Genomic DNA, 13,823 nt, shown 5'->3' with positions numbered 1-13,823 from the left:
ATTAAAATACACATTAAAAGGAGAATAACATCAATTCTGAATTTTTCACGTATTCCTCTTTACAGTAAAAGATCAGTTGCCGTCTCCCTGGGTTCAGCACTTATTTTCTTGGTTGTCTTGGCTTTCTTGAGCTGCTGAGCCTCTCACCTATTTTGTGTCTGATGTAGAATCTAAATTAAATAAGAAAAACAGGACAGGATTTCAAATTCAGTTTCCTCTATACAGGCAGGATGGCATCAGTTTAAATTGCTTCGATATAATTTTGCTTCCTTAATCCTTCCCCTTCAATCTGTTTTTGTATACATTATATATATGAAATCTGGGACTGGAAATCTTGCCTAATGTAAGTTAAGACATGACAAATGAACCTGACATTTTTCCAAGGAGGGAACCAAAGAACATACTGTATTTATAGCAGTAGGAATATAGTTTGCTGCTTGTAGAAGGAAAAATATGTGTTGTATGAGAACTTTAGTGCTGGGATATGATATGAGTGTTTAGATGATGCTAGTTTCAGTATCCAGTCAGGATACAGGGTTCAAAGAGGCCAAACTGGTTCTCCTGGAAGCTTGAGGTAGGGCTTCACCCAGCAGAGGATTTAGGCTCCCAGAAGCTCAGATAACAAGATGAAGTGTGTCACAGTGTCGAGATGTTCTCCTGTGCTCAGTTTGAAAGTCCAGTGACTCCAGGATCATCAGTGGGCAGAGTGGGAAAGAGAGTGATGAAGGAGCTTGGAAGCTCCCTGAAGGTTGAATCTGGAGCTTCTCTCAATAATAATCTAAACAATCTCTTTCATGTTAATAGTAAGACTTTCTGTTTACAAGCTAAGAGTTCATTAGTTAAGTTCTCAAGCACAGATGTGCAAACGTGCAGGAAAAATTGATTCAAGCCAACCATCTCTGCCAGCCAACTACTAGCTGCTGTGACCTTCTGCGGTACGGCAGGACTGCAAGAGGAGACAAATGCAGGCAATGCAAGTGCCCAAGTTGTTTCACCTGCATGAGCATGATGGACAGACTTCTTTCTAGAGTCTTCAGTCTTTATGAGGGTTTCCTCTCACTGAAGACAGTGAAAATCACTTGGGTGATGTTCCTTTGAGGTGCTCTGTAGGAGTGCAAATTTATCTTTTCTTCATACCAGGGTATCTGGTCCAGTCTGAATAAGTTTTTATTTCTTAGCAGTGCACTACTGACACCTTTTTTTAAACTGGTTGTGGCTAATTCTTGAAAGAGTCTTTTGTCAGCTGAACCCTTTGTGTCAAGGGGGAAATAAGCACAAAGCTTAGTTGCCTGCATGTGAAGCATAGTACTTTTCCATCTTGCTTTGGAATAGAAAGACTGACTCTACGTTTTTTGACTCTTGAACTGCACATCAGGATCAGCTTATGGCACTGAACTTATCCTTTATTTAGCAGAGGTAGTAAACACAGGAGTAGTCTGGGCCTGACGGATAGCTAAGGTCATAGTAACTTTTGTTGTAGCTGGTTTCTGATGGGGAGTGTATTTCCTAGACAGATTCTTAGACCTATACTTTGCTCATGTGGTTTGAGAAGTCCTTTTGGTTCAGGGTTGTACCTCTTGCCCTTTCTTGTCAAATTGGGGAAACAATGCTTCGTTTTGCTCTAATAAAGAATTCACCTGGTTTCCTCTCTGCATCCTAATTGCTCTCTAGAGAGCACTAAAGTGTGCTTAAGCATATTGTAACTGTTTACTCACAATGTCTGCTGTATGTGCAGTAATGCAAAATGTTCGATCTCTTGCCCTGTCGCTGCAGGCTGGCATGATTCGCACGGACAAGGACGAGTTCTTCATTGAACCTTTGGAGAAGGGAGCCCAGGAGGAGGAGGAGGGAGGAGGCAGAACGCACGTGGTCTATCGCAGAGCAGCAGCCAAGAAGCAGCTTCCTATTGAGAATGCAGATACCCTGTATAAAGGTAAGGCAGAGATGTTAATGCCAGCTGATGTATAAAGTGTAGATGAAGGCATGTAGCCAATGTGATCTGCTATCTCTGTCCTTTTTTATCTTTGAAAATGGAAATATGTTCTCCTTCTGTGGATGAAAAGGTAGGGAAGGAGTTGAATGCTTTACCTGGGCTAAGCAAGCATTGCAGCAGCCAAAACCATCTCCAGAATGGTGGAGCTGAGTGTGCTTTAAAGAGTTTCCTTGGCTCTGGAGATAGCCAGCATAAAGTCCTGCATCCCACCGAGTCCCTGGCTCAGAGCAGAAGAAGGGGATGATGGAAGAAGCAGCAATGCAGAGATGCCTGTGCCTGCTGGGGACAGGTAGCAGTGCTGGCTTTGCAAAGGTCATGTTGGAAGGCTGCAGCAAGGACACGAAGGCTGATATAGTAACTGGGCCTCATTGACGGTGTCTTCACTGGGCTGGATTTAATCCCGACAGGGAAATAATGGTATCTTCAGACATGAACACAAACTTTCTTGATTTATTTATGTGTTTCCAAGAGTGGAATTTAGCATACTAAGTATGTGAGACACACTGATGGAATAACAGGAGCTAAACATAAACACCCGTTCTATGTAGTATTTTCTATTTCTCTGGTAACTGCTCTGATGTTGCACCTTTTTTCTGAATAAGTAAGGGATGCAGATCTGGTAAGTGGATGTTTTGACAGCTGATGCTAACACTGAGATTAACCGGGCCATTTGAGTGGAAACAACAAAACAGCTACATTTTTGTTCCAAATGTGCGTACCAACTGCAGAGTTATTTGCCACTCATATCCTAGTATTATCTTATTTGAGTATAACATGTTTTCAAGTATAATGCAGTGTGTTAGATTCCCAGTGATCCTGTCCCTCTACTGTACTACCTTAACCATTTTCAAAAGACAGAGTATGGTACCTGTTGTAAAAATTCTGATCTATACTCTACTCTTGCCTATAGTAATCCCCAGAAACCACTTGAAGGAACAGATAGTCACAGAGATGAGGCACTGAAATTAGGGCCAAGCGAACAATATCCGTTTCTCAATGTTCAAGTTGGTATGGGGGGGGCTGGGGGAAGAAAAATAGCCTTCAACTGACTTTTTTTTTTTTTCCACTTTGGCCATCAAAATGACCCATGAATTTAGTGACTAAGGCAGTGCTGTGGTGGGCTCTTCTGGTTGCCTTCATACTTGTTCTGGAGCAGAGCTGGGGGACACAGGAGTCTGTGCCACGATCCCAGAATCATAGGATGAAAGTTGCTCTGTTAGTAGATGTTTATAAAATTATTGCAATGTTGGAAAATATCAGCCAGTCACTGTGTTTCCTCTTAAACAAAAGAGACTTGATTTTATTCACACCTTATGGCAGTGTTTTTGTTTTTGGATGGTAAATGTTCCTCAGGAGTAGGAGTCTGGTACACAGAAAAGCATAAATTGTTGATCAGCTCCAGTTACTGGCATGTGGTACCTGCTAGAGGAAGGCTCTGACAGCAATATCTGGAAAACACCTCTCTGAAATGCAGTGCCATGCTGTGTGGCTTCTCGAGGAGCTGACAGCAGGGCTGCTCGTGTGCTGCCCACCGTGACTGGCAGCAAAGCTACGTGCGGTGTGTGATGCCACCAGACTGCTGTGTCTGCCACCTCACCTGCACCGTGCGCTCGTGTAAGGGCCGAAGTTTGTAGGCACTGGTACAAAGGCACAAAGTAATAATAGCCATCAGCCAGCGCAGTGGGATTAAAAAGCAAAATCGAGGCTGAACTCGTGCAGGCCAGAATGAGATGCAACACTGACTATGTCTGGAACAGCAGGTGTTGGTGATAGGTAGGAATAGTTGTGATTTTTCATATTTCAAATTTTAAAATAAAGAAAAGAATGTTAAGAGCAGTAATCTTCCCTTCCATCCACCATCTGTTGATTTGTAAAATTGATTAAAGATTTGTTTTAATTTTGAAAAAACCCACTATACTGTATAGGTTTTTTTTTCCATGAAATTCTCTTTGCTTTTAACAAAAACAGTGAAAGGCCACTCCAAAACTGGTTGATTCTCTACTTTTTTTTTTTAAACCTGGCTTCCCACCTCTGATTTGGCAGGGAAAGGACATGCTTTCAAAACCTGTAATTTTATTTTCCAGTTTGTCTTTTTCCAGAATGCATCTAGTTTTGGTTAACAAATATCAAAATATTTAGTGACTGGGCATGATAAGCACGCTGTGCTGTGTGTTTCCATAGTGCTCTAAATTAATCAATGGGCTTATTTAGGAAATACTTAGTAGGGCCCTTTCAGTGTGCTGTGTCTATTAAAAAAAAAAAAAAGAGGTTAACCAAGAGCACTCCCCCTCTTCTACCATCGCTGGAGACAACTGCATTGTTGCCAAGTCCCATAAATTTACTTGTGATGAATTGTAACACTTGGACTATTTTTAAAGGTCTGGCCTCCACGAATTTTATGAATATGTGATGAGTGTTGTTGTTTTTTTTTTTTTTTTTTTTCCCCCCTAGGTGAGCTTCTGGCTCTTTCAACTGTTGATAAAAACTTTGTAGTTTCTGACTGTGTAAATATATTTTAAAGTAGTGAATAACATGAAGTGTATAGTATGCCATAATTTTTAAGACAGCATCTTTCAAAATCCCATGATATGTTAATTTAATCCCATGATTTGGGAGGGGATTGTGAGTCATGATTTTTGAATGTTTGGGTTTGGATAGATAGATCCAAATTCCTTATAAATATTCCTATTTCTGGCACTCTTTTCACAAGAAATAGGACAAGCTGTTCTCTCCCCAATGAAACAGGAGGTGAAGGAACTGAAAGCTCCATGAACTTGGAGTTGGGTGGGTCAGTCGTCATTTCAAGGGCTTGGGGCTTACTCTGGGCAGTGGTCACGCTGGACCTCTCACGACACAAGGGCTTTGGGATTTACTCCCACAGTCAGTGGGTCCGTTAGGATGCTGCCGTTAGGGAAATCTCTGCAGGTTCTCCCTTGCAGAAGTGGGGCTGGGTCTGTGGAGCAGATCGTCTCAGCTGGGCGCTGGGGACCTCCTGCAGCGCAGGGCATGAGGCTGTGCAGTGCTAGGGGGGCTCTTCACCCCTTCTGTCTCCATGCAGAAGTGAGGGGCTCTTCATGCCCAGCGTGCCGCTTGAGCCAGGTGGTCTTGTTTAGTCATGTGAGACTTTGGGGGCAAACCTGCTCTAACTTTAGTTATTCTTGTAATGAATCTATACGGGGGCATGGTCTCCTAAATGCGATTCTTCTGGCTGGTGGTTTGTTGGAGATCTCAGTACCCCAAGTCAACATCCATGCCCTCATGGCTGCCCAGGCAGGGAGCTCCAACACGGAGCTGCAGGACCACAGGAGTGAGGTCCCTGAACGTGGTGGGGAGCTGAACGTCCCCAAAAGACAGCTAGGACTAACGGAAGATCCATCGACTGGCTGTGAGGGTGGATTTATGCATAAAGAAAAAAAAAATTGCATTTACCCAACCATGGAAGTAAATTCTAGATTGTGCTAACAGATATGGTGAGGTGGACCTGATGCATGGAAAATAGCATTTTCCATACGCTATTATCTGTCTTTTGTATTATAGTAAGGGAAATTGAGATTTTATTCCATCTGTTTAAAAAATATGAATAAACAAAACCTCCTCAGCCCTAGAGGGATCAAGGTATGCGTCTTCTTTTGCAAAGGCTCTGCTGATGTGCTGGGTTTTAAGAAATGGAATGTGCGGGGAGAGAACGGACGTGAAACGAGCGGCAGAGCTCTAGTCTGATTTCAGACCGTACCAGGTTTGCTTCTGCATTTATGCAAAATGCTGTCAGAATATTAGGAAAAATAAATACTTGTTTTGGCAACCGGAATCGCTGTGTGTTGACTGGTATAGGATTATCTGGTGTTTGTGAGAATCAGAGTAACAGGTGTAATATTTCTACCTGTTTTTCCTCTCTCAAACAGTACTATTTGTTAATGTACTGGAGAAATGTAAGCATCATATTTTAGGCAAGTAATAATCTGCAGCAGAGTAATACTGCGAAAGTCTGTGTGAGCTCACTACAAATTAGGCTAATTGCTTGGGAAAGAGAAATATTTTCGTGTAGTGGTTGATGTATTGCAGGTATGGTGGGAATAAACCCTATTATTTCTGGCAAGTGCTTTTACTACTTGCATGCATATAATAATTTATCTTCCTCTAGATAAAAATAAGCAGTGTGTTGAAAATATTTTAATACTTCCAGTTGAATTCCTTCTTACAAAGATGAGAAATGTTGCTTGACGGCAGTAAAATTTCCTACATGATAGAACTAGAATTAAATAGGCAAGGTAGAGGAGGTTGTTTTTTCTTAAAACTGCTAGATTTTTGCTTAAATGTTCTTTAGATGCTAAGTGAAGAGATGGTAAGTATTTAATTAATGGTTATGGTAAGGTCTGGAAAACCAGCTTGATTTTTTGCCTCTAAAGACAATCTGATTATCAGGCTTGTAAGCTTTAATACCACATTTCCCCAGCTAAATTACTGTGTCTGTTATGTTGATCAACTGACAGGAAATGATTGTACTAAAACTTCCTTAAGGTTTGCCTTCTCTCTCAGAATCATTGTCTAAATACGCTGCTCTGAGTTTGATTGTATTGCTTGACTGATGAGAAACAGAAACTCAGCTTCAGCTGACAGTTTTATTTACTGTGCAGATGAAAGACGACCTTAGCCAAGAACAGTTTATTGCTGAGGAAGACAGCAAGGTAACTCTCCAAATGTGCTTAAACCAGACAGATTGTTGTTTCTTTAGCTGCTAATTAAATCCCTTGGAATGGCCAAACCCAAGCTGACACCAGTCCCATCATGAATATACTCTGGGCTGATGGGATGGACAGACGCACAGCCTTTACAGACCCGTGACCCCTTCCCACTGCAATACTTGGGTTTGCTTGTGCTCAGACCTTCAGAGAGGTGGTAGCTTGGCACTGAAAGATGTGTTCATTCTGTGTGACCCTGTGATGTGCTTCTTGGGGCAAAAAGCTTCCTTTTCTTTATGGTTCTTTAATTCTACTGTTTCCTTTTTTTGTGTTAAGGATGGCTAACATCCCCCTGACCATAAACGCATACCAGTCAGGTAAAATGACAGAAATAAGTTGCTGCTTCTACTCAGTAGAGGCGACCAGTTCCTTTCTGACAGACACCCGAACCTTGTCAGAGCAAAGCTGCTCCTCAGTCCTGTTACTGAAGTCTCCTGCCCCTCCATGATGCAAAAGGACAAAAGCCTTTCTTCCTCCTCACACTGATGGGATGTTCGGGAGTCCCTAGGGGTTGGGGACCAATTCAGCAGGAGAGAAATCCATATCAATTTAAGCTGAAATGACCAAACGTTAGAATTTGTTGGAAAAGATGAAAAAGTTAAAAATATGATAAAGTTGTAACAACTCAGTTGCCAGAGCTTTGCAAGTTTTAAAGATGATATTTCAGAGGAAGACTCCTCCATCATAGTCCATCAAACTGTCAATGCCATTGATTTACTAATGTATTTAAATTACTTTTTAGAAACCAATGTGCATCTGGTGTATATTTTTCTGGATTCCCTGAAACAACACTCAGATTGGCTGCAGGCTGGCTGGTTGCCATTCTAATTTACAGAAACTTTCCTGGTTACCTTTGCAGGGGAACAGTTCCTTCAGGAACCTGAAGTTTCTCCAAATTCAATCAATATTTCCTCTCAGCATGTACTCCTGCTGATTAATTACTGTTCCCTTATTTTGCAGTCAGTAAGGCACTGATGACAATATTTTTTGCTTCCTTCCTATGTCATCTGTGCATGATAAATACATCTGTCTTTCTTGTCTTGGATTTTCTCTGAATTTAACATTGCAGATGCATGGGGCTCTTCTGGGAAGAGAAAGATTGAGAATTCAGTTGCAAATCAATTTTTGAATAAGAAACGCGGGTATGCATTCATGAAAAAACAACTTTCCAGAGAGTGGTGTTAAGCCATTGGATGTCACCCTTCCCCACCATAGGTGCAGCTGGAGAAGTAGTTCTTTGCTAGCACAGGCAAATAAGACCCTTGCACCAATTTTAATATGAAACTTTAGGATGAATCTAAAGGTTTCTGTTTTCATAACAGTGCAATAAATCATCTGGGATGATTAGGTGAAGGCTAATGAACAATACTCTTACATGTGCTTGGGGTGAAATACAAGGAATAGCCTCTTTTTTTCCAGAGTTGATGGAATTTTCTACCGTAGACCTCCCCAGTGGGTGGCCTTAGCTGGGCCACAGAATGGTCTCAGGTAAAAAGTCAGCACTTCCAGTGCTTCTGGGACAGTCAGTTTTCTTTTGCCTGGGAATAAACTTATTATGAAATTAATTGAATTTTTTTTTTTTAATACTAGTAGTTTTGCCATGTTTTTTCAGAGGGGAAGGGAAGCGCTCATGTAACTAAAGATGCGTGGTGATGTGCACACATATCAGGACAACAGTAAAGCTGTGTGGGCTACTCTTACAGTGGGCTTGTTTGAATTTTCCAGTGCTTTGGAAAGTAAATTGCATCTTCAAAGGACTCCTGCTTTTAATTAAACATCTCCTCTTTTCCAGATGCTAAAAATCACTTTCAGAAGGATTGAATGTTCATTAAATACTTTCTCATTATTATTTCTTCATGACATCAAATCTTTAGTCACTGCAGCACCATTTTGTTTCACCATGAACATAAATCCTCTTGCACATAAGTGAAAACCAGTGGGGTGGGGTGGAGCGATGCCGAGGGCTGTGCCACACGACGATCCTGCGGCTGGGACAGGGAGCAGGGAGAGGCTGGAGCAGAGCTGCTGCATGGGCCAGCTCCGCTACGGATTCCTGGCGCTGAGCTGTCATCTGCCTCTTCCATACACTCCCCAAAGCTACAGTCATTCCTGTAATAAACTGTCACTAAACGTGGAGCAAAGGAACATAATAGTAATAGTATGTTAAGAAGTTCAGTTTCTATATTTGTCCCCACCTTTCTTATTAGGTAATTTGAGATCGACGTAGGCTTCAAGGAAACACTGAAGTGCATGCTTAACTTTTTGTGTAGGTACTTAAGTCAAATTGATTTCAGTGGGATTCAGATATCTACCTTAGGCTAGATGTGTTTTATTCTGAACAGAGGTGGGTTCCTGTTTTGGTCATGAGGCAAGTTACTGGAGCAAGTTACCTCCATTCAGCTATGCATGAATTAAAGGTGAACAACTTAATTATTTGTGCTTCTTTAAATTTCACTGATTTGCTTGTGTTGTTAGCTAATATAAAAATCAAATGAATTTCATTCTCAACTGATGAGTTCATTTTAGCCTCTCTACTAAATTCAAATACTATGATAAGGCTCTCCTAAGTGATTGCTGTGAACAGCTTACAGCTGGAGTTGAATATTACCAAATGTTGCTAAATATAATAAAGTGAAAATAAAGCTGATACTGTTCTATAAAACAACAGTTTCCAGTTGTCATACAAATACTCCTGCAAAATTTTTGAGAAGCATAGGGAAAGCCCTCATTTTATTTTTCACATTCTTCTGTCAATTAATTCAGCACTAGGGTTGTGTGAAACTGAGCTTGATTAGTCACTGGTTTGTTTATGTTTACGTTTGGTCAACGCTTGTTTGTTTTTAAATATGTTTATAGAGATAAAACATTTCACAACAGATTTCATTAAAGCTTGTTTTTACTCTTCCTTATAATATTCATTGATCTCACAATCCTTAATGAATTTAGCCTCTCAGTCTCCTGGGAGGAAAGAGAGAACAAAATATTTGCCTTTTAGACAAGAGTAACACAAACCTTGTTTTTACTGAAAGCTGATCCTGTTTGTTGGTGGGACCAGCCCAGTGTAGGAGCAGGGTTCATCGGAGCAGCAGTTCATAAGTCAAACCTTGCCTTCAGCGCCCATGCCAGTGCTTGCATGTGTGTGTGTGCGCAGCCGCCCACAGGCATGTGAGGAGTTTTTGCTCATGAAAATGTATGTGCACACCCACACGGTTTTTGCAGTTTCACATTTACTGGTGAGTTTTTCTGTGAAGTGTCATCCTATTGGGGTTTGTTTATTTACAAGCTGTGTTCATGTTGTCCAACCTGCTGAGAAAGACAGAGGATGGCAATGATCCAGCGGGTTCTAATGTCTCTGCCAGGCACAAAGAGGGAGAAACTTGTGCACAGAAAGACCTTAATATTCTGTCTTGACAAACTGAAAGTGTTCTGCAACCCATATCTCCATTTAGGAAATGGATTCTGGAGCTGAGAATTCAAAAATATGGGTAGCATGTAGTGTTTGCTGTTTTGTATCATGGGATTCAAACTCTGTGTTTAATAACAATACGCAAAACAGCATCTGGTATGCATCACTAAAATAAGCTCTAGTAGAAAATGCCGATAAACATTTTCTGTTTAAAATGTTTTCTAAAAGCGGCATGAATTTTGTCTGCTGTCCATGATAATGATGATAAAGTGGTTTGATCAGGCTGAAAGCTCCAGGCATCATCAAATGAAAGCAATGGGCAAGCCCAGAGTTGCAAGGGAGATGGATATCCTTCAAACATCTAAATTTCTGTCATTTCTTGCAACAGGAGAGCCACATGTGAGGCCTTGTGAAGTGGGCCAAGGATTAAAAATGTATTCCAGCTGTTTCTGACTGCTCTCAGCTGTGTGAAATCTGCTCCTCGGTGGCTGGCCACTGAAGCAGTGCTGTGTGCTGCTGGTATCTCCGTGCATGCAGGAGGGGCACTGGAAGGATCGCTGTGTTTATGGCAGTGGGAGACCCAGCTGGAGAATGAGAAACAAATTGCTTGGTCTTTCTCTGCACTAATTTAATTGACGGTAGCTACTATACACCAAGCACATCCCTACAAGCAAACGCTGTGTTGCTCCTGAGCTCGACGCTGGTTAAAGGGAGAGTATTTCAGTGCCTCAGAGCTGGTGCTGTGTAGACAGTCGTCATGGGGCACGTTCAAAGCGAAAGCCTGTGTGGCTAATGCCTGAGCTAAAGGACTGTTTTCTTTGCTGACTGTGTATATGGTAGGTTATGCATGACATAATGCATTTAATCACTGTATCGTGCACTGTTCCCTTTAAAGGCTGTTCTTCCCACTGCCCTGAACCCATCTCCCAATTTAGCCATGACTGCTTGTCCTGCCTCCTTTCCCCATTGCAGTCCCAGGTTGGGACCTGGCTGGTAATCTGTGGTTACCTGTAGTAACCCAGTGGTTAGGATGAATTAGGTGCCTGGTTTACAGAGCCTGGGTGGCTCGGTGAGACGCAGCAGTGCTCACAACTACTGCTTGCCTCTACTACCTGCTGGGTGAACTGGCCAGAGGGAGAGGACACAGAGCATTTCCCCTGCCTTTTGTAGGTAGGGTGAGAGGGGGATGCAGCTCTTTGGGTCTGATCCTTCCCCTGGTGTGTGCAGGTGCAGTGAGGAGCAGGGAAGCACAGGCTTCTTTGCTTGTGCTTTAGCAAAGCATGTGTTATGCTCAGTGGGAGTCCGGGGAGTACACCTGTAGTAAACCAGTGGTTGGTATGAATTAGGTGCCTGGTTTACAGAGCCTTGGTTTATAGCTAAAGCCTGTGTTGAGTAATAACTTTCTGTAGCTGTTTTGTAACTCTTGCTTATTTATTTGAAATATCTGTGTTTTGAATTCCCTAAGTAATGCTTGGGGCTGCCTGGACTTTTTAGGTAAAAATAACTTTCACTTGAAAAGCAACAGCAGTGTTAACTTTCATTTCAGCTAGTGCAAGTCTCCTTTCCCCTGTACTTTCCTGAAATTATAAAAGGCAAGAGGATCTTAAACCAGGAAAACAACAGTCAAATTTCTGATTTCAGTTGCTTTGAATCTGCACTTTGGTACAGTAATAAATTAATTTCTTCTGGAAAATTTGTGCTTTTCTATAGAGCTGAAACGCTGTTTTGAAGCAGCGGGATAAGGGGGATAAAGCAGTAGCAGAAACTATGTTACTGCAAACTATGAGTGCAAACTCTGATTTTTCTAAATGATCATGTTACAAATGATTTATAATTCTTTTTCAAATTATTTAGTCCCGAATGCTGTATGGAATAAAGTCCCACATGCATGTTTGCTGGTAATAGTTTGAATTTAATTGTCTTTTCTCATTTGAATATAAACCTCAGGAGTCATCTTACCTAACATTTGCATTTTAAAATTAAAATGTTCTGTCAGCGGGACTGGCTTGGACCATGATGTACTCTTCAGCCAAACAATGATCATTTTGTTAATACAGAGGTGCCTTCTTGCATTTGAAGCGTTTCTGTTAAAGGCCCACACATGAGCAGTAGCCACTGGCAGCTTCACTGACTTAGCATCACCTCCCAGACGTGGTGTGATGCTCTTGCCTAGTTCAAGCCCGGCAACGCTGCCTGCACAGACCTGCATCCTGATACTCTGTTGCTGAAACTCTGCTATTGTAATAGGAACAAAGGCATGGTTTGGTAATTGGTTTAAACCAATCTAACACTGTGCTAAGGACAGACTAGTCCTTCTCTCTCTTGCCGGCCACACAGTCCCTCTGCCACCTGTTGCGATCTGAGCCGCATTGCTGAAAGGGATGCAGTCACCAGCTGGAGGCTATTGGATGGTCCGGCAATGCAGGCAAGGCAGGAATCATTGCATTGCTATCCACAGTGCCCATGGAGACCCTGCTCTCCACTGGCTGCATGTCTCAAAAGAGACCCTCACAGAGAGTGGGACTGGGTTTCCCTGCCCACTTGTCCCATTCCTGTGCAAAGGGTGAAGTCTCCTGCAGAGCAAGAGATTCCTCTTTTACTTGGAACTGCAGTGCTTATTGATGGGTTAAACACCAGGTACTTCATTTTTCAGCAGGTTCTTTGAGTAAAAACCTGGTATGCATCTTTGCCTTCCTTTTATCTGTGAGTTTTTTTGTGCAGTCACTTACTCGTTCCAGCTCTCTGTGTGTGTTCAGACCATCTGGCACGGCTCACCTGCCCGTCAATGTGTAGTGCTTTCAAGGGGAAAAATTATTAATCACAGTCTGGATGGCGAGGGGGTTAGGGATTGGTTTTATTTCGGCTCCAGAGCTGACAGTTCCACAGGTAGGTAGCTCTTCAGAGGAGGTTTCTCAGCAGCCGTTTGCAGTATTGCCTGATGGGTGTGTGAGGAAAGGTGGCCAGAAATCCCAAAGGACCAAGCCGAAGGGAGAAGTGAGGAGCAGCGGTCCTTGGCTGTTCATCCTCCACAGTCCCTCACTGCTGGCCGGCTCGGAGGCTGTCATGCTGCAGGAGCCTCGCAGTGCGAAGGATCGCTTGCTTTAGCTCTGCTGGGCTTCAGACAGTTGTCCTTGGAATGAAATTCATTTCCCTGGGCTTTGCTTCATTTTGCAGGGTTTGGCCACTACAGACCATCAATTTTAAGAGACGTGGATTTTATTTGTGTGTTGTTTTTTTTTTTTGCCGCTCACCCTAATATTTTAACTTTGCTTCAACAATTGTAGCTTTTTAAAAATTGGAGTGATTATTTACAGAATGTTTGAGGAAGGATTCGTTTATCCAAAGAACCAGTTGCAAATAAGACATGCTCAGTCCTAAAAGTAACCTGAAAAGAAAAGCCTAGTAGTAGTTTCTATGAACTGCCACCTGTGGGAATTTTTTAAACTTATAATCTTGTCAGGTATCTGTGCACTTTGTGACCATGTCTGTTTGCCTGTCAAGGAGATATTTTTTTCCTGTTGTACATGTGCAGGCATATTACGGTTGTTGAAGGTGCATGCTGACTGTGGATGGTGAGAGATGCTGAGAAATGTTTTATGCCTGAAGCAGCTGCCTCCAAAACGCCCATCCCGGCGCCTCCCTTCAAAACCCACCTCGCACGCTTAGCGGGGAAGTCAGCAAAGTT

General features: G+C 42.3%; 1 protein-coding gene across 1 annotated transcript in view; it reads left to right on the top strand.

Annotated features, from left to right (window-relative positions):
* The first annotated feature begins 649 nt into the window (after positions 1-649).
* Positions 650-13,823, top strand: part of ADAMTS2 (ADAM metallopeptidase with thrombospondin type 1 motif, 2) — a 114,324-nt gene continuing 101,150 nt past the window's right edge. The window contains exons 1-2 of the mRNA XM_009706990.1: positions 650-803; positions 1,736-1,933. Of these exons, the coding sequence (XP_009705292.1) occupies positions 650-803; positions 1,736-1,933 (352 nt within the window). The remainder of the gene's footprint in view (positions 804-1,735; positions 1,934-13,823) is intronic.

This window comes from Cariama cristata, unplaced genomic scaffold (assembly GCF_000690535.1).
Source record: "Cariama cristata isolate BGI_N322 unplaced genomic scaffold, ASM69053v1 scaffold6719, whole genome shotgun sequence".
In the NCBI taxonomy this organism is placed as follows: domain Eukaryota; kingdom Metazoa; phylum Chordata; class Aves; order Cariamiformes; family Cariamidae; genus Cariama; species Cariama cristata.
The sequence above is the reverse complement of the archived record's forward strand: the minus strand, read 5'-3'. Positions and strand labels throughout refer to the sequence as shown.